At 38.6% G+C, this 19,962-nt stretch overlaps 1 protein-coding gene across 3 annotated transcripts; it reads left to right on the top strand.

Moving 5' to 3' along the window:
* The first annotated feature begins 7,840 nt into the window (after window positions 1-7,840).
* zfh1 (Zn finger homeodomain 1) lies at window positions 7,841-19,953 on the top strand. 3 transcript variants are annotated; one of them, XM_076115093.1, is made up of 4 exons: window positions 7,841-7,974; window positions 14,173-14,363; window positions 14,561-16,610; window positions 16,724-19,953. In XM_076115093.1, exons 1-4 carry the CDS (start codon window positions 7,878-7,880, stop codon window positions 16,915-16,917), a joined length of 2,532 nt encoding a protein of 843 aa, XP_075971208.1. In that variant the 5' UTR covers window positions 7,841-7,877; the 3' UTR covers window positions 16,918-19,953. The 3 variants fall into 3 exon arrangements, with proteins under 3 accessions (XP_075971208.1, XP_075971207.1, XP_075971206.1); XM_076115092.1 differs by lacking the exon at window positions 7,841-7,974 and adding an exon at window positions 8,044-8,313 and having other exon boundaries at window positions 14,173-14,345; XM_076115091.1 differs by lacking the exon at window positions 7,841-7,974 and adding an exon at window positions 8,044-8,313.
* The last annotated feature ends 9 nt before the right edge of the window (window positions 19,954-19,962 follow it).

The raw sequence follows: 19,962 nt of genomic DNA, 5'->3' as shown, positions 1-19,962 counted from the left end.
CGCCATTAAAACAGTTGCCATGACAACGGAATATTGTTATTTCAATTGTCATTGTAAATGCGAAAGTAACTCTGTCTGTCTGTCTGTCTGTCTGTCTGTCTGTCTGCTACTCAATCACGTCTAAACTACTGAACCAATTTGCATGAAATTTGGTATGGAGATATTTTGATACCCGAGAAAGGACATAGGCTACTTTTTACCCCGGGAAAACGACGCAGTTCCCGGGAAAATTCAGAAAATTCAACGAAATCGCGAAAAATTAATATTATAATGACATTGAATTAACAAAATTTCGTTGCCATGGCAACTGTTTTAATGGCGGATATGCCTTAGCGCGACTTCGTTATACTAAGAGACATAAATAATTTTGAGAATATTTTTCGTGAAAAAAAAGCATATTTTATATCATCACGCTACGACCAAGCAGAGTAGGTAACAGTAAAAAGTGTTACAAAAACATGGAAAATTCTGACCCATTCTCTCTTATGTGACGCAAGCGAAGTTGCGCGGGTCAGCTAGTATCTACGTATATAAATAAATATTCATTATTTTATTTTTCACAACATTGTTACCTCGAGGTAAAAACTTTAATTAAAAGGATATCTATCATGAAATTATTATATTATTACATTTTACTTTCCCTGTGTACTATTTTCACACTTTTTCCGCGACAATTGCAGTACTTGTAAGTATTGTATCGAGTTGAACCCCGGCTCAAAGTCTACTCACGATTATTTCATGTTCCTGTCTCGTGTCACACTCTACCTACATATTGTAACCGCAAACTTTAATTAGACGATTCGAATTAATTTCTTATGAGTCACAATGTGTTCACTTTTACGAAACACCTTACATGGTAACTGAACAGGTGTCCAAAGGAGGAAAATGTAAGGATATCTGACTTTTAACTTCCCGACGTTTCAGGCAAATACACGGCCCATGAAAAGTAAATTTTTACGCATGAACGATATTTTTCATAAATCATGACTTAATGATATGAATCCAATATTGTTTATTAATATAATTGCAAAAAGCTGTGTATCTGTTGTGCTTTCACGCCGAAACCATTTAACCGATTCTGGTAAATGAAAATCGTTGAAGAGCACGAATCTAACGATAGTTGCATAATTTTCCGATATCCAAACAAAGTAAGTCACAAGCTCAGCTGGAAGATTAGAAATAAACGTAGAAAAACCAATCAATAATAATATTATATATTGCTTTTACTAATATGGCTGACTAGAAAATAGAAGCTAATACGTCGCACATACACTTGGCAGTTTCATTTCACAAATTTATAGTTAAATAGTTTATTTTAACTCTAATAGCGTGTTTCAATGATTTTCACGTGTTCATAGGTAAAATACATGTCCAGCCAAATAACACGTCGTAACTAATAATATTACTATCCTATTAGTACATTTGCAGCACACAAATATGACAGTCTGATTGCTTTACAATAAATATATATTTGTTGATAACGTTTCTGTCTTCTTAATCCTTTAACAAAAACTATTATTGTAATGTGTGAATGGCTGAAAACAGCACTATGGTGTTAATTTTATAAATTACGTTTATTCGGTCATAATATGACGCAGATATTGCAAGCACTATAATATTTGATATCAAATAACTTAACTAATTTAAATAAAAGCTTATATATCCCATTACCCTTACTAATATTTTAAACGCGAAAGTTTCACCGTGTAGGTTACCGGTACCGTTTTCACAACTAACCTCTGTGTATGATGACTGACTGACATCAATAAAATTTTACATTAAGATGTTTAAATGAAATCTAAACTCAAATATAGGCATGCTTATTTTTCTGCTGTCGTATCCGTAGAGGTTTAAATATGAATGGAAAGCTGTCCACGAGCGTAGCTGCGAGAATCCTTTAGAACAAAATATTATCCACAAAGATGATCATAAATAGAAAACAAATAGAATAATTATATACTAAGTAAAACATCACAATGTCTGCCTGTGACAGCAGTTATGTAGTAAAACAATAAAGTTACCTGTGCGTGGCCGGCGCCGGTGGTGGCCAGATGTGCGCGCCGCGCCGACCCTGCGCCCGCGCACCCCGTGAGAAACTAATATACCAACTAGATTTCTTTTTTACATTAGTATCATATTTGTCTTTGACTTTCTATAGTTATTATAATGACAAGACTGTCAGTCAGTCTGTTAAATTTTTGTGACTTGATCTCTTAACTTACTTCGGTGTAAAACACAGTAACAATTAAAGTCCTGGGAACAAACATTATGCCACGTCTTTGTCAGGAATCAATACTTAAGGGCTGACATATAGGATCAAATTTAGGACGCGAGCGGAGCAGCGCCAACAAAGTAAGTAGTGCATATTAAAATCAATTACTTTAGACACTGTTAGAAAGCATCGTCATTCCTGTGATTTTTACAACCGTTTTTAAGAAAAGTGAAGTCTTTAATGTGCACTTGGCTGGTCGCGCAGTGGAGAGTCTTAACCTACGTATCATTTCTAAAATATATTTTTGAGCAGGTGTTGCGTATGCGACGGCTAATTAAATTTAGTTTTCTGAATTATAATATTCTCGTTCAATAATGCATTCTCAGTTTCCTTAGACTAACATTGGTTAGTATCAATAAATATGTGACACATATATTAATATATTATATCTTTATACAAGTCGATATAAACACTGTCTATTGTTGAGAAAAACAATGGAATGATAAACGTTTCGGTCATAGTGCTTGTAGGTATGTCTGGCGCAGGAAGGAAAACGTTTAAATAAACAGTTTTGTAATTAAATTGTTCAAATTTAAATAAATATTCATCGCCAGTTGTCCTGTTAGATTTAGACTTACCGTTTAAGCATGTTTTGTACCTATGAGAACTCCCTAAAATATCTATAACAGTTAATAAAATAGTTCCTTATAATATATTATTATGTATAAGTTTGGTGGTCATCAAGTCACCGTTTCTACAATATTGACGACTTTTACTTAAGGATAATTCTGTTCTAAATAGTGTCGAACATGGCAGAACAAAAAAAAAAGTTCTAAGAAATTATTTTTTGATGTTGGCTTATCTGCATTAAAGAAGGAAAGACATAATTTTTCGCGATGGTGGATTGGTGGCCAAGAATAGAGCCCTTTTGCAATAAAATCTGCTTTAGAATGATAGTCAAACCCTGATACCCTTGACTAGGTGTACCATAGCCTTCAGTGTTTTTAGAAATTACCTATCCGTAAAGTATAAAATATCAGAGCCGTCATATTGAGTGTAAAGACAAGTGCAGACCACACGTAGCGGCCCCCCGGCGCGACACACGTGCATCACCGACCCACACCTTTGTATAACACGACGTGTGTGACGTCACACACGCACTGCGCGGGAGCACACACAGGCCTGTACAACACAGGACTTTTTGTTTTAACATACGAGTATTGTGATAGATTTTATAACACACCTGATGTAGTAAAGGGCTTAATTAAATATGTGTGCTTTTGTTTGAGAAAGCTTTGCACAAGCAGTTTAAAGAAATTAATAGGTCATCATATTTTTATCGGATAAATAAATTGACGTGAACTAAAATCCTTAAAAACTGCCGAAGAAACGCATCTAACACTGTATGATAAAGTTAGTATAACTATAACTATCCATTTAACAACATAACGAACGTAGAATTAAAGAATATGATGGGTTACATTACATTACACATATCCTGTAAGCTCTACTAGACTGTAAAATATAGACAAACAATCATGTTACAGATTTCAAGCGGTTTACGGCTTTTAGCTTAAACCAATCAACACAAGTTTAACTGCAATCAAAAAATAATCTCTGAATGATAGAGAACTAACCACTTTCTAAAAGTTCCACACAGCACTTGTTACTCTGTATCAGAAAGAGATTTACTCTCATCTAATTCTCAGCACATCACAGGAAGAACGGTTTGCCACCAATCCGCGACTTTACAGCCTCCATAAACAAGCTTTACACTCGACACAATAGTGTAGGTGTGCTTTGTGTCCGCTACACGTGCGACACACGTGGCTTACAAGGTGCTATTGTCTTACTGCATTCATACAAACACGACGCAAAACCGACTTTATGGGTAATATCGTATGGTTGGGATTCCCATGCAGTGTTTTCAATGATTAAAATTATGATGGTAGTGTAAGTTTACCAGTAGTGAATAGTTAGTGATGTGACTGGGCGTCGTAAATTATGCGCTAGGTAGTGTTTTGTTTATGGCCGGTGATAAAGGTTCGCACATGTGTTCTCTTGTTCGAGATGAAACTGTTACGTTCGTAAATAACTTTACTAAACTTACTAGGATTGTTGTGGATTGTACTTCATTTTAATTCAATGGCTCTCAAGGAGCAAGTGCGCGTGTGGTAGGTACTGTGTTGCGCAATGGTTAATGAAGTCACGACGTCGCTATTTAAAATGGAATGAGTACCTTGTGGTTTTGATTTCCATACTTTATTAGTGGAGAAGGTAACTATGAAACATTGAAAATAAATAATATACATGCATACATGTTTACATAATATCACGCCTGTTATAATATATGGTTATACCTGAAGACGCAAGCAGAAGTGTTTGGAAATACAACCGCGTTTCGCTATCTATACTTACTAATATTATAAAGCTGAAGAGTTTGTTTGTTTGATTGTTTGTTTGTTTGAACGCGCTAATCTCAGGATCTACTGGTCCGAATTAAAAAAATATTTCAATGTTAGATAGCCCTAAGCCCAGTTATCAAGGAAGGTTATAGGCTATATAACATCACGCTACGGCTATTAGGAGCGGAGTAGCAACGAAAAATGTTACAAAAACGGGGTAAATTATGACCCTTCATTCTCTCTTATGTGACGCAAGCGAAGTTGCGTGGGTCAGCTAGTTAACTATATTAGTCCTAATGAATATACTCTGGACCACTATTTTCACAAGAATCTAAAATCTTGTTAAAAATTTCCGTTTTCGTCCGACCTGGGAATCAAACCCAGCACCTCGTGTTAACAGTCGAACACGCTACCGATCGTGCCACAGAGGTCATCTAAATAATAATATATAAAATGTGTACCTAATCTAAAATTAATAATTATATCATGTTAACACCGGGTTTATTTTTTTTACTTCTTAGGTATGTACATTTTGACTCCAGGAAAGACTGCATTATTGGGGAAACCATTCTAATTTTCCCGATACGACACCTAAATACAGCATCGGGTGATGAGCATTTGTCAAAATTACCTGTTTTGTCTTTGTTTGAGAATAGTAGGCAGCATCTAAAAATGGTCAATGTACAGTATTTGTTACATTTTAATAATTAAGTTAATTAATACCTTATATGCAGTTACCTACGTATTTGTACGAATTGTACGTCATTCCTAATCAAAATTGGATGCTGCTAACACAATGCACGAATTGTATCCTCAAGATATACCTTAACAATACTAAACATATTATGTACCTCAATTTAGATTTAAGAGTTAATCAACAATAATACAAATTTGGTATTTGATCCTTGTATCTTCAACAACTCTACTACTTTAAAGCGTAAGCATCAGTGCTGACACTGACACTAATAATTTTCTAAATGATGAAAACTATAATTTTCTTATTACATAGCAACATCACACGAAAAAAGTATATACTTATAAATCTATTTTTTTTTCATTATTATTAAAAAAAAAAAAAAAAAAAAAACAAAAACATTTGTGTGTGATTGGTTCAAATTACTGTTCCTATCATTTCTATTGACCCTAACATACAGGAGGTTTAATTATTTATTTAGCACATGTGATGTTAGATACCCATCAATCATGGAAATCCTTTCAAGTTTTTCAAATTCAAGTACAGTAGTTACCCCGTGGCGCAGTGGTTTAGTACACCACGCCGCTATCATTGCGTGCTTGTATGTTTGTAAAAAGTCCCCGCGACACAAGAGTAATCCTTAGTGAGGGAGTTGTCTCTTTAAAAATAAATAAATATATTTAATTGTCTGAATTCAAAAAGACTATTGTATGCTCTGCTTATCCTCTCGGTGTAATGCTTGTTAGTACGGAAGTGTGTGATAAGATAACGATGATCAAAGGCGTTTACGTGTTTATAATGATGTGATAACTTGAGCTGTCTTTTGTAAACATGTTTTCAAATCATCATTATCGGCACAGCTAATGTCACCGTCATGAGGTGCTTACTACAAAACAATAATACATTAACATAATACTTAGATCACTTAACTAATTACCTCAAAATCTCTTAAACATACTTATTCAATGTTATTGACAAAAAATATAGACTACAAATTACCTATCTTATTTTTTTATTTTATGCGAATCAAAACACTAAATATTATTTATTTGTGTATTTACAGACATAGTGTTATCACCATTTGATTATTATTCATGGTATTATATAATTTCGGCGAGAATAAAGCGCAATACACACCAAAGTCGCCTACCCGCCGACATAACCCGCCTACGAACACAAGCGCTTAGTTGGCCAACTAGCCCGCCGACAAAAAGTTGCCGACATAGGTCGGCGGAACTATAATGGCACCCGTTGTAGCGACGCGTCAAAAAAGTAGAGTCACCTGATTTAAGGGACACTTATGTTTATAAGTGTTACAAATATGATATGATAATATAATTATTACATATTATCACACACATTTAGAATTTATTTATAACCAACAAAAACAATTTGCAATAACATCCAATACCAGTAGTCTACTTACAAGTTCAAATCATGATATTTTTATAAAGATACGCCTAATATAAACACTAATTGCCCATCGGCTTCCATTCTAATTTAAGTAAAGAAAACATGACGGTCCTCCACATGTTGTGAGAGAAAACAAATAATTAACACTACTCCTATTAGTTACAATAACAAAATATACATTAGTATTATCTACTCTACACAATAATATTATAATAGTTTTATTATAAGTAGCTAATGTTTCAATCGATTCGCTAAACTGTCCTATTGTTATTGGTATCATTCCCTCTTAACAATGGGCACTAATTATGTTTTGTTCTTCAAACACATACAAAAGCTAGTTTGATACGTCCGTTAATTATATTACGGTGTATTGTAACGAGTTTCCGCGTTGCTCCAGTTATTGAAATGAATGAAATGCTTTCAATAGATAACTACGTTCCCCTGTTAAAGTGGATGCACGGCGCGCGACGCGAGCTCGCCGCGGACACGTAACGCCATCTAGTACCCGAAAGCGGTACTAAAAATGCAACGGTTAGTTTGACCTACCTTTTTGTGATGAGCACTATTATAGTTCAGAAGCTAGAAAATATTAATATTTATTAAATTTTTATAATTTGTATTTTTGAAATTGTCATGATTTCATTTTATTTTACCTGTAAACATTAACAACTTAGATTAAATAGAGTACGCTTCGCAGAATGTAGAGAACCGCAAAATCCAATCGTTACAATACATAAGCGGCATATACATACCTACTGAGAACTTATAAATGCAAAGTAGTAACGTCGTTAGATAGAGACAGGTAGATTACCACCGAGAAGGTGGAGCGTAGAGCATGTAAATAAACAATTGAAAGGTAGAGCCGCGACCAATGCCTCTGCGGTTTGTAAAACGTGTGTCTTGTCGTTTGATGGAAGGTGTTATAACAGGAGCGGTGTATCGTTATTAGAGTCGGTGGTGAGACACGGCTCAGCAGTCGCAGTCGCCAGTCGGCTCTACTAATTAAGTATAGGTGGGGGAGGGGGCAGCGGGCGCGGCGCGGGTCGCGGGGGCGCAGGGCGGGGCGAGAGGCGGGCCGGCGCGGGGTGCCGCCGTCGCTTCATTCCGCCGCGCGCCGTGTCGCAAACAGCACGTCCGTCCGCGCGCGCGGGCCATGGTCGCGAGAACCGATGAGAGCATGTTCGGGTGCTATGGTGACAGCTACTCGTACCGCCTGTGGAGCCTGGCCAACGTGTGGGGCGCCTGCCGATGTGAGTAGCGCGCCGCCGACGGCCCGCACACCACGTGCCCCCCTGCAACACAACACTAGGACTTTTACCGCTGACGTCAGCGGAGGCTGTGAAATCTCGGTGTAGTACGACGTAGATGCGATTCCGCCGCGACCGCGAAGTGCTTCCCGCGATCCCGCGATATTGCTTGTCGTCGCGGTAGTGACGTGTGAGAACAGAGGTGTCGCTCGATGAAAGTGCAGAGCTCGCTTATGGGAGTTGGCGGTTGGTACGAAAGCTTAGCGGCCGGTTGGCTTGCGGACATGAGGAGTAAGCAGGTCCCCACGTCTACCACCTCGGCCAGGCGGCTCGCGGCCCTAAGTAAGCTTCCTTTCTTTTTGTTTTTATTTGCATTTTATATATCATACATATTATATTTCGCTTCCATTATCTATTATTCACTCTATTTTATTATTTTTATCATGTCTTACTTGTAAAAAAAAAACTCTGTAAAAATTTTCCTTGAATACCTGAACTCGTCCCGAAAAGTTTGCAAGTTACTAAAACAAATGCAGGCAAGATTGAAAGTCAAAAAGTAAAGTGCGACTCCCCCAGCTAACGCTCCTCACAATGTGAATGAATGATCGCAGGTGAAAATGATATCACCTCTGAGGTATTAAAAATAAAACTCGAGCACGTCTTCATTAGAAATAACCTCGATGTTCGGTAATCTCCCCTCGTCTCCCTCGGGATATAATTCATCCACTTGAAAATCGGGAACAGGTACACACAGACTTGAAAGAAAGTTTCGTTTGTCGAGGGGAAGCCCGCTCGCTTTCAACGTCTTAAATCGTAAATGATTATGTTGTTTTAATTCATTTGCTTTTTTCTGTCTTACTTTTTATTTTATTCTTCCTCTTTGAGTGCCGCCTGTCTGGAGTGGATAAAATAATAGGGACGTTTGATGCATTCGAACGAGCCACAATGCGTAATATTTTAGATGCGAGCGCGTGGAACGCGGATGAATAAATTAGTAAAAGTTGCTTTTATTGCTGTTCTCCGGCGAACAGACGGTTCACTGTGACGTTCGTGTTTTTAATCTCATTATAATAAACTGTGCACTGCATCCGACTTGATCCGAGATCAAAACGAGCCCGCGAGCCTAGATCTCGACTAGGCACTACTTAAAATTTAATGAACAGTTCGTCTCGCAGGAACATTTATTTGCTATTTGATTTACCTGTACTTTGACAACGAATCGTTTGATGTGTATCTTTAAGATTTCTAGCGTGAGAATTTAATGTTTCGCTATTAGCCGACACTCTACGCAATCGACGCAAATTACTCAACATATTATTTCGAACTCAACTCAATAAATACATTTTCATTTGTGCTGTTATTTTATGCAGAAACTGGAGTGAATTATTCGCAATTATTCAAAATATGTGTGCCTTACGCATTTCTTATTATAAAGTAACTTTAAGCGTCAAAATATTACTATTAGCCATCCTGATGTATTACCGGGATATTGTTTAGGTGTGTAATTCTATGATTTTACGCGTACATTTGTGATTTATAGGGAAAACACAAGAGATAGCTAATGCGATTTGATAAACAAACGCTTCGAGGAACCGATATCGGTCTTAAACAAACAGTACCTAGTTAGTTACCTAATAGGTACTGCAGCGCTAATTACTTGTTTGTTTGGGAGTAAATGAACGGCGCTACTAACAGCCGAACTTTGTTAATCGTTTGTCAAACATTATCTGAGATACAAGCTTTACCTCGCGCTTATTGAGTGAGTCACGCGTGAATCAGTGCGGTATGATTTTTGTTCTGTTTGTCCATCTCACCTCTGAATCAGAGGAGTACCTATAGATTAGCCGCACTGTCCACATGACACTGAACTTAACGTCTCGTTACTAAAGTTAGAAACTGTGACTCGTCTACTTATTCATATTTGTAATAATATGTTTGTTTACTTGAATCTCAATTCCGAGTTAGGTGAACTCGATTATGAGTCACCTGCCAATAAATTGAGTCCTCAATTTTAGTTTTTACTTCGAACTCCGATGAGGTGTTTGTTAATAACTTATTACGTAATATTTATTACGGATAGTTATATTTAAGTACAATTATGAAGATCAAGAGTTACTTTCGTCGCTGAACTCCTGCCTTTTGAAATAAAGACATGATAAAGCAACGAAATAATTGCCATAAAATTGGTACAAGTAATATTACACAGATGACTCTACATTGACATACCAGCAGATTCAGATGTAGATGAAACAGTACAAACAACTACGTCTAATGACATGACAATGTATTATATAAATATTTCAGTATATAATACAATGATTATAATTAATATTAAAGGCTATCAAACGTTTGCGGTCAGCTCAGATTTACCTATACACAAAAGAAACTAATGTAATATAACTAAACCGCAGAATGAGCTCCTTGTTTATTAATACATATTAATTGCCGGAATTATGACGAATTATAATATAGTCTGAGACCGAGTGGGACACTTTCTATGTACTCCGTGTTTGTTGCAACACTTTGTATACTTTATGAAATGTTGCAATTAAGTTTGTGGGAACGATTTCTTTATTTTGATGACTTATTGCGTAATTTAGACGATCTTACTATAAGTACCCAAATGACATCTGGATTATAACTGATGATTTTTTGGGATATTTATAAACATACTTTACATATAGTACTTCCTAATGAGGTTTGTCTTCCGCAACAAATAAACGAGTTCAACGCAAATATGCGAACAGCAATAAATCACAAACGAATGTTGAGTGAGAAAAATATGTAGAAGTGATCAGTTAATAGACGAGTACGTCGAGTTCGCCGAGTACCTATGCCAATGAGACGTCGAACACGCGGCGCGTGAACAATGCGATACAATAACGAACAAATAGCTAGCGTCCAAACACTTCAATAATAATTCTCTCAGCGCACAATTACAATTCCGAGCGAGAGGTTACAACATGGTGTCTTTAGTCGGACAGGCGGAGTTTTTTCTTCGAGTAAAGCAAACAGCGGGCGCCGCGCCTCCCCGCGGCCCGCGGGCCTGCGGCGCGCACAGGTGCGACCAATCACCAGTCGCGGCCGTGTGCTACGATCAACAATCGGACTCTTATCTCTCGGACTATACTCGAGCGCGCGTGAGTGTGTGCGATAATTGTTATTTGTTGTGGAGCGCAATAGGAAGCGCGGTGCATGTGTGTGCGCGTATGTAGGTTTTTTATCAGCGGTTAACGGACGCACTCTGCCCGTGCGCACAGATTACTGGTCGCGCGATAGCGCCGCGTGTGTAGGTGTTCCGTCCGCTCCACCTAATTAACGATACGGCATACGCATTCATATTTACTACACCAATTACATGACTCGCTGCTCACAGTCCTCACTGCTCGGAGCACTCAGCATCTTTACAATATCCTAAGACACCCATTTTCATTCCTGAAAACGCACGAAGTGGCACAATATTTTTGTAACTAATATGAATTGTTTACGTACGATTTACGTAGAATGTTTCGTTTTAATCTTTTGTAAGCAAATGATAAGAAAATCGTCATGTTATACTACATTATAACAAAATACACATCTTTTATCTGAACATATCGCTCATGAATGGGGGACTCTACAAATGAATGAGCGCGACTGTTAGCGCCATCTAGTGGCGAGTAGCGAAACTAAATCTTTATGGAACAGGCGAGAGCACAAAATGTTTATATGCAATCATTTCTATGCTTAAGTTAACAACAAAATTGTGGCATAATACTTTAATACGTTTTCTCTGGCATAAGATATAAGTATTTTCACATTTCACAACTAGCGACCGAAACCATCTATATTAAAACAAATAGTTTCCGATATACAGGTTTTAACACGATGTTTTATTTTAATCCTACTATTGGTTTACCTGTTGTTTTATTATGGCGTAACTACTAAACCATAGGCAAGAGATATTAATTAATTTAATGTCACATTCGTTAATGAGATTGGTGTATTTTTATAAAGTTAACCTTCTTTAACAATCCTATACATGGTCAGTGTGGAATACATAGGTGTTTAAGGGTTAATTATCCTGTGCTTATTGGTCTGTGGACTTAACTTAAACTTGAGTGGGACTAAATTGCTCCTCATAAAATTTCTACTAATTGAATTTCCGAATTCATAGTCAACTCTATGGTTTCCCCAAAAGATGAAATCAGCGGCGGCTTATAATTAACCTACAGACGCTAGAATCTTTTGAGTCCTTTATATTGAATCACATGGTGATTTCTCACCTTTTAACTATTAAACGTCACTCTCATAGTCTCAGGATTAACGAAGCTTGTAGATATGAGCAGGTTTTACTAAAATTTAAGTGTTCTGTCTCTCTTTTTATTTTAAGTGATCGTATGGATATCAAAGGCCTAAAAAAATATTGTTCATTTATAAAATAAGTAATTAAAACATACAATTCTATGCTTATCGTCTGTTAATTAAAAACATGCCAACGTTATCGGTATTGTTCTTTACGGCAGGTGCCAACTTCGCAGCGGCGTAGGTACTTTTGTATGAAATGTATGGATGTGGATGAAAACTGTTAAAGAATGACAAAGCACAGACACTATAATAGTGTACTTTTTAATGTGTTTTTTTTTCTTATTAGTAATATACTAATAACGCTGAATTACTATGGACTCGTCGACCTCTACATAGTTAAAAACTTACACATTGTTAGGCTTTTGGAAGTTTTCTTTAACATCAATGTATTTTAATACTACATTTGATGATTTTTGACTAGCATATTTTTCTCAAAACTGCTATGTATTTTCGAAAAAGTAGCAATTCATTTAGTATTAAAGCTACTACTAGCGCCATCTATCGTTGAGTAGACGAAGCCTTATTTATTCAAAGTTTGAAAATAATTTAAATTAAACGAATATTTAAGAAATTGTGACTTCTGTAGCTAGAATACGACATGCTTATAATGTTTATGTTGGTAGTAAGCAAAAAACTTAATCGATAAGTCTATTCGAAACTTTAACATGGTAGAGTCGGAACAAAACACCACTGAAATAAGCGAAAAGCGCAAAATTTATTTTCACCTATAACCGTTAATTCATAAATACATGTGCGGATAACGATAACGATTAGTTTCACGTACGTCACCTAATGCGATCATTTGAATATCAGCCAACGGACGGTTAATTAGGTACCTACCGACACAACGCGTGTATTGGACGTTTCGTACAAACATACCGACCGATACCATATACCTATCAGCGAGGTGGTATGCGCTCGTATTTTCTAAAATTCAATAGCGGTGTCGAGATAGGCACGGTATTACACGGCAGCGGGCGACACACGGCACAAAGTCGTGGCCGGCGCGGGACCGGCGGCAGTGTGGGACACACGGCCGCACTAATTAATACGTCGCGTTGTTTTGCTCTTTATTATATTTGATTTACGACGCGGCCGCCACCGCCGCCCGCCCCGTGCCGCCCGTGCTCCGTACGCTTTTAAAAACGATATTACGCTGGAATACGCCCGTATTACCGAAATAACCGACTCCAAATTGAATTGTTGCTGCCATATTTGTTTTTATAAAGCGAGCGAAGCCGTAAAGGTGTCTGCGATCATTTTAATCGCCAACAACACGGATAATTGTTTTATTTCCAATTGGGGTTTACGACGCCCGGATGTCGAGTTTTTTAATATTAATGACGCAGATACGCTCTCGTTAATGTGATAGGTGTATTTTATTGAGTTACTTATGAAAAATGAGTCGCATCTCCTCGCACCGTCGTACTACACTGAGATACTGTGCTGAATTTCGTTACTGTCCATTAATTCGATGACGCGTGTACTATTTGCACGTTTCCTTTACTGTTAAATAAATTCAGTTGAGTTGTAATGATGTAGAACCGTTCAACGCTTGGCATACGGACAGTATGCAGTACCTAGTACCCACACGAAGTGTTGTGTTTTCTTTTAAGGATTGATTCTATACTATAGCGTATGTAACTTTGTTAAGACAATCTCGACATAGATGCGAGTGAAACCAAATTGTTACAAATCATTTTGGTTTCGTAGATATAACGACTCTTTCAAACTTAGGTATCTGATCAATCCGTAGTTTCTGACAACTGACAGTAACGAATGATAGGAACACATTGTTGTAGGCCAATGTGTGTATTTTGACTAAAACTAAACATTGTGTGTTGTTGTCCACAGTCCGTCCGCTGGCGGGCGGAGGGTCGGAGGGCAAGCCGTCCGAGGAGGAGGAGGAGCGAGGAGGCTCGCCCCTCGGGCCCGGCGGGCCTTTCTCCTGCAGCCAGTGCCGCGGCGCCTACCCCACGCGCGAGCAGCTCGAGCGCCACGAGACCCTGCACGCGCCCAACACACAGGTGGATACCGTCAAATATGTCAGTGCCCATTGTATTACGTAACAGAGAAACATTATATACACCCTCAGTCAGCCCCTCTGATCTCTCGCTCGATCCCTTGTTACAAAATTCAACTTGCCATTGGTCAAAGTGTAAATAATAATAAATGACAAGGCACTTAGATTAGTTAAACACCAAGTATGCGAGACGCTGACAGTTGTTTGTTTTGTCAACAGTCATGTAAGATCTGCCACAAGAGCTTCGCGAACGTGTACCGGCTGCAGCGGCACATGATCAGTCACGACGAGAGCGCGCTGCTGCGCAAGTTCAAGTGCAACGACTGCGACAAGGCGTTCAAGTTCAAGCACCACCTCAAGGAGCACCTGCGGATACACAGCGGCGAGAAACCCTTCGAGTGCGCCAACTGCGGCAAAAAGTTCTCTCACTCCGGCTCCTACTCGAGCCACATGACCTCCAAGAAGTGTCTCGTCATGAACCTCAAGATGGGACGAATTAAACCAAACAATCCTGCGCTTAACCCAGAGAGAAGTCCGTCGAGAAAACGAACGAATGCCATGGTCGCGTCCCAATTAAATAACAACATCGCGCCCAATGGAAATTCCTTCCTTCCGATCCTACCGAAGTATACCGACGCCGCGGCGTTCTTTGCCAACATATCGGCAGAGAACAACTTCCACCGTCCGCCCCTGGGTCAGCCCGGTATCAATCCTTTCTACATGCCGCCCGGTATGCCTATGAGTCCGGCTAGTGGAATAACTCCTTACAGTATACCGGCATCCCTTAGCCAATTCTTCGAGACGCTAGCTTCATCTCAGTATCAACCGAGGAAAATAGAAAATCCCGCCAGTCCGAAACAAACAAGCCCCGCTCCCGAAGATTTAATCGAGGAGGTAACGGAGGAAGACGACAAGCGATCTGACGGCAGCGCGGCGCTCGTCATGGACATCGAGGATGACGTCACCGTGTCCATCAAGAAGGAGCACGAGGAACGCGACAACGACCTCAGATCACCGTCGCGCACCTACAATTCCGTCCCTTTGAATAACAACGGCCACGAAGCCGACAACCATTCGGGTTTTAATTCTATATTAGAATCTGTAAATGCGTCCGTAACGAAACATTTCTTTAGAGCTAACATGGAGAAACTCTCACCCGTCTCGGGCAACATTTGTCCCAGTATAGAGTCGCCGCCCACTCCTCACATCATCGTGAAGGAGGAACCCGAGGACACGCACAGGTGTCTCAAGTGTGACGCAACCTTCAGCAATAAGAGTGATCTGTTAGATCACGAGAAAGAGATCTGCGGCAACATTTTCAGAAAACATGAAGGCTTGGCAGCTCAAATGGCCGAAACGGTAGCTCTCAATAGACTAGAAGCCGAAATCCACGCATCGATACAGAGCGGCGTGAGCGCGAGCGAAGATGAAGACTACGTCAGAGAAGAGCGCGATGATAAGATGTCGATTCACGACAACGATAGGAAGATAAGGGTGCGAACAAATCTGACCGAGGAACAACAGACAGTGTTGAAGGAACACTTCGCGATGAACTCACGACCGAACCGCGAGGAGTTCAAGCGAATAGCTCAGCAGATCGGACTCGACAACCGAGTAGTACAAGTGTGGTTCCAAAACAACCGCGCGCGAGAGCGGCGCATGACGATGACTGCGTCCGACCAGCCGCTCGACTTGTCCACCAAGAAGTCCAACCCGTCGGTGACGTCGAGTCCGTCACCGTCGCCGTGCAGCATTTCTGTAACACATTCCGACTCCGAGGAGGCGGTGAACTTGAGCCAAAAATCGTCGCGTAGCACGACGCCTCACCGCACTAACTATCTGAATACTTATCCACATTCCAATTGTTCTTCATCTTCCTTCACCGACTTCCGGTTGTCTCCCTCGCCAGGGGAGAACATCAACGGACAGAAGCGATTACTACCCCAGAAATTACACGTGAATCCCCTAGTGCCAATGGACAAACTGCTTCAGTACAACGACATGGCGCACGCGCGCTCTCCCATCCTCAACATGCACCTGTCGTCGGAGCTGAGCCGCCAGGGCTCGAGTCCGTCGTACGAGCGCGGCGCGTGGGCCGACGACGCGCACGTGCCCGCTGACATCGACGACGACGCCACTGTACTTAAGAAGAGCAAGCTGAAGGCGGGCGCCGAGTACAAGGAGGGCGAGGGACAGTTCGTGTGCGACCAATGTGACAAGACTTTCGTCAAGCAGAGCTCGCTCGCACGACATAAATACGAACACTCAGGTCAGCATCACAATTTGTTTATTTATTTGCCATAGTAACATTATTAGAGCTCAGTACTCACATCAGGAAAGTCCAACGTATTTGTGTACTAACTGTTACAATTTGTTGCACAGGTCAACGTCCGTACAAGTGTCTGGAGTGTCCGAAGGCGTTCAAGCACAAACATCACCTGACGGAGCACAAGCGGCTGCACACCGGCGAGAAACCCTTCCAGTGCTGCAAGTGCTTCAAGAAGTTCTCGCACTCCGGCTCGTACAGCCAGCACATGAACCACAGGTTCGCTATCTGCAAGCCCTACAGGGACTAAGTCGTCGGAGCCGCAAACCTTCGGTTGTACAACTATTGTTTCTATTCAACAAATGAATTAAGTGCACTCGTTAAATTTTCCAAAAAGCACCGAATTCGTGTTAATTGCTTCGAATTTTATTAGCGGTTTGTAAATAGTATGTGATCTACACGAGGTATTCGACTATTAGTATCGGCGAGGAACGCAACGCGATGCTCAGCTGCTCACTCGTCAGTCGTCACAAGTGGTGAGCGAGGGAGCGTGTGCGCACAGAACTGAGCACAGAAGTGACAGGAGTGACGCGGTACAATACTTACCTCGGCGAGTGCTGAACTCACGCAACATTATAATACTCATTATTATAATAAAGTATTCATTGCCCGGTATTTTCGTTTCGAACTTAATTAAGGTCATTGCTCAACGTCATATTTTTATACTGTAGAACATAATTCGGATTCCCTATTTATAATGTAAGTGCCAAATATACCAACCAAGTGCCATGTGACATGCCAAATAATTATTTGATCTTTTAAATATTTTAACAATTTATATATGTATAGTTTTGTTTAATTTAATAATAACCAAAGGTACAGTACCTGTAGCATAATACTCCAATGTAATAAATGTTATTTTATTTTTTATAATGTTACGGCCAAAGTATGAAATAAGAAAACGTGAGTAAGAAGTGTTTCGGTTCAGATAATATGATGTCGTGTGTATGTATTTATGTGCAACTACAGTTATTTTATTTACGCAAGGCTTCATGAAACAATCATAGATAACTCGGTTACAAACTATTTACACAGTATTTTTGGATAATTGAATTTCTATGAAAGTCGACACTGTTCGGCGAGCAGTAGAGCCTGACGTAAATAAACAACGTTTGAGTGTGATGCTCGCGACGATCAGTGTCCATGTGATGACAATATTCTAGTGTTATTTATAAATGATTACTACTCATATAAGTGCTGTTCTATCGATACATATAATACGTAACCATTGTACCACATACGTACTGCGGTACCTCACACGGCTCACACCGATGTTATAATCTAAATTGTTCCTTCAAGGTAACGCTAAAGGCTCTCAATTGAAACATTTTATTTTCGGACCAATTGCAGTTATTTACACCAAAGATATTAGTACCACCTATGCGATGTTTTATTTATAGTAGATAGATAGTATATTAACTTAATAAACTTGAAACACATTTACTGAACACACTAATCAGTGATTAGGAGAGTATCAAGACCGATAGCCAAAGATTAGAGTAAATCATTTATAGTCCGAGTGAATAAAGAATCATGACAACGTCTCGGTCCGAACATTCAGATAGAATGATGTCCTCTGTTATGGAAACATTTAAAATGTAGTAGCCGTAAGCTTCTCGTATTGTAATAATAAGTGTTAGATAGATTCAATCTTAATTAAGTTTAAAGCATTCCATAATACTCCTATGGGATCTCTGCTGTGTTTAAAAAACTCTTTTAATTAGTCGAAAGATGATCGTCTATTAAGTGTAAATAATATAATGTACATAATAAGGGTTTATGTGTAAATATGATCGCTTCTACTGTGTAACGTTCAGTAACGTTTAGTGCCGATACGTACGTATTACGTATTACGTATAGAGTTAACGTCAGTCTAACACAATGAATATGTGACAATAATCAACATCTGTTTATTGAATGCAATAGCATTAAATAATATTTAATTATAACTAATAACTATATTGATACTTATATCTTATAGAACTTAAATTTCAAACAGATTTATAAATTAATTTCACATATTGTTTTGTATAGAGAATGTTTCACCAAATCATTAGCCTCTCATTAAACGTCGGTCCTCGAGTGCTTACATTGAGTTCATGATTGGTGTACTTAATTAACATGCGTCATTACATGATTTAATGTTTGAAATGTCTGAATTATATAACATTTACGTCATAGTTCATCGCAACAGTATATTAGAACAGAAAGTTCCTAAGCAAAAATACATGTTAAGAGATACCTAATGATTATTTCTATATTTTATAAATGTAAGTAGATAAAATTAATTTTTAAAGGTTTCTAAGCAACGAATTACATAAATGATAACAAGCAGTATATACTTCTTCATGTAGTGTGCATCGTAACGCCTCCGTGCGAGCAGTATTGGACACACCCACACTGTCCACACTTTGACACATCGACACATCGACACATTGTCACTACGACACATCGTACACCACCAACATCAACTAGCGTCTACTAGCGTAGTCCACACACTCTACTTTACATTTTATATAAGCAGTATTCAACAACTCACAGATTTTCTGGCAAAATTATACTTACGCGTTAAAATATAAATATACTTATCTAAAGTATGTTATGTACCTATCTTTAAATAATCGTAATCGGATTAAGCGATCCTGTTTGAACTATTTCATATTTTATTATAATTTGTATGTAAGCGATTCCAAATTGTTCGCGTTTCGCGGTGGGCTAGATAAACCAAAGATTACTTACGTTGATAACATGATGTGGAACTGTGTAATATATAATATCCCATCATTTAGCTTTAGATTAGTTTTACTTGTGCCAAAAAATAATTTTAAGGCTTCGAATATAAATTTTTATATGGAAATTTATTTTTAAAATGGAATGGCAAGATGTACTATATCGAGGTTTGTTTATTGGTGCAGAGAGATGCAGAGTGATGCAGAGTGCAATAGTATTGCGCTCAAGTATTCGGTTGATATGTGAGTCTCGTGCATACATATATGTGTGTATGATTCGAGTATATAGAGTTAGTGTAACATTAGCCGATGTGAATTCCTATTGCCATATTGTGTTTGTTGTATTTTGTATGAAGTGTGAGTGAGCGGGAGAGCCGACTGGTTGCTGAATAATTGTTAACATTAAGTAAACTCTAGATTGTTAAACTTACCTATAGATTAACATGTGTTAAAATATTGCCTATATAAATTATAGTAATTCATTTTACTTGATATTATAATGTATATTGAATTTATGAATATTAAAAATATATATATTGACAATTCAATGCAAAATATTACTTTCT

The sequence above is a fragment of the Anticarsia gemmatalis genome, chromosome 6, assembly GCF_050436995.1.
Source record: "Anticarsia gemmatalis isolate Benzon Research Colony breed Stoneville strain chromosome 6, ilAntGemm2 primary, whole genome shotgun sequence".
Lineage (NCBI taxonomy): Eukaryota > Metazoa > Arthropoda > Insecta > Lepidoptera > Erebidae > Anticarsia > Anticarsia gemmatalis.
This window is presented reverse-complemented; position numbering and strand designations above follow the sequence as displayed.

Coding starts and splice junctions, on each gene's coding strand:
- zfh1 (XM_076115091.1), top strand. CDS start 8,184: ATGAAAGTGCAGAGCTCGCTTATGGGAGTTGGCGGTTGGTACGAAAGC. Junction 14,364..14,560: donor AGGTGGATACCGTCAAATAT/GTCAGTGCCCAT, acceptor TTTTGTCAACAG/TCATGTAAGATCTGCCACAA. Junction 16,611..16,723: donor ACATAAATACGAACACTCAG/GTCAGCATCACA, acceptor TTTGTTGCACAG/GTCAACGTCCGTACAAGTGT.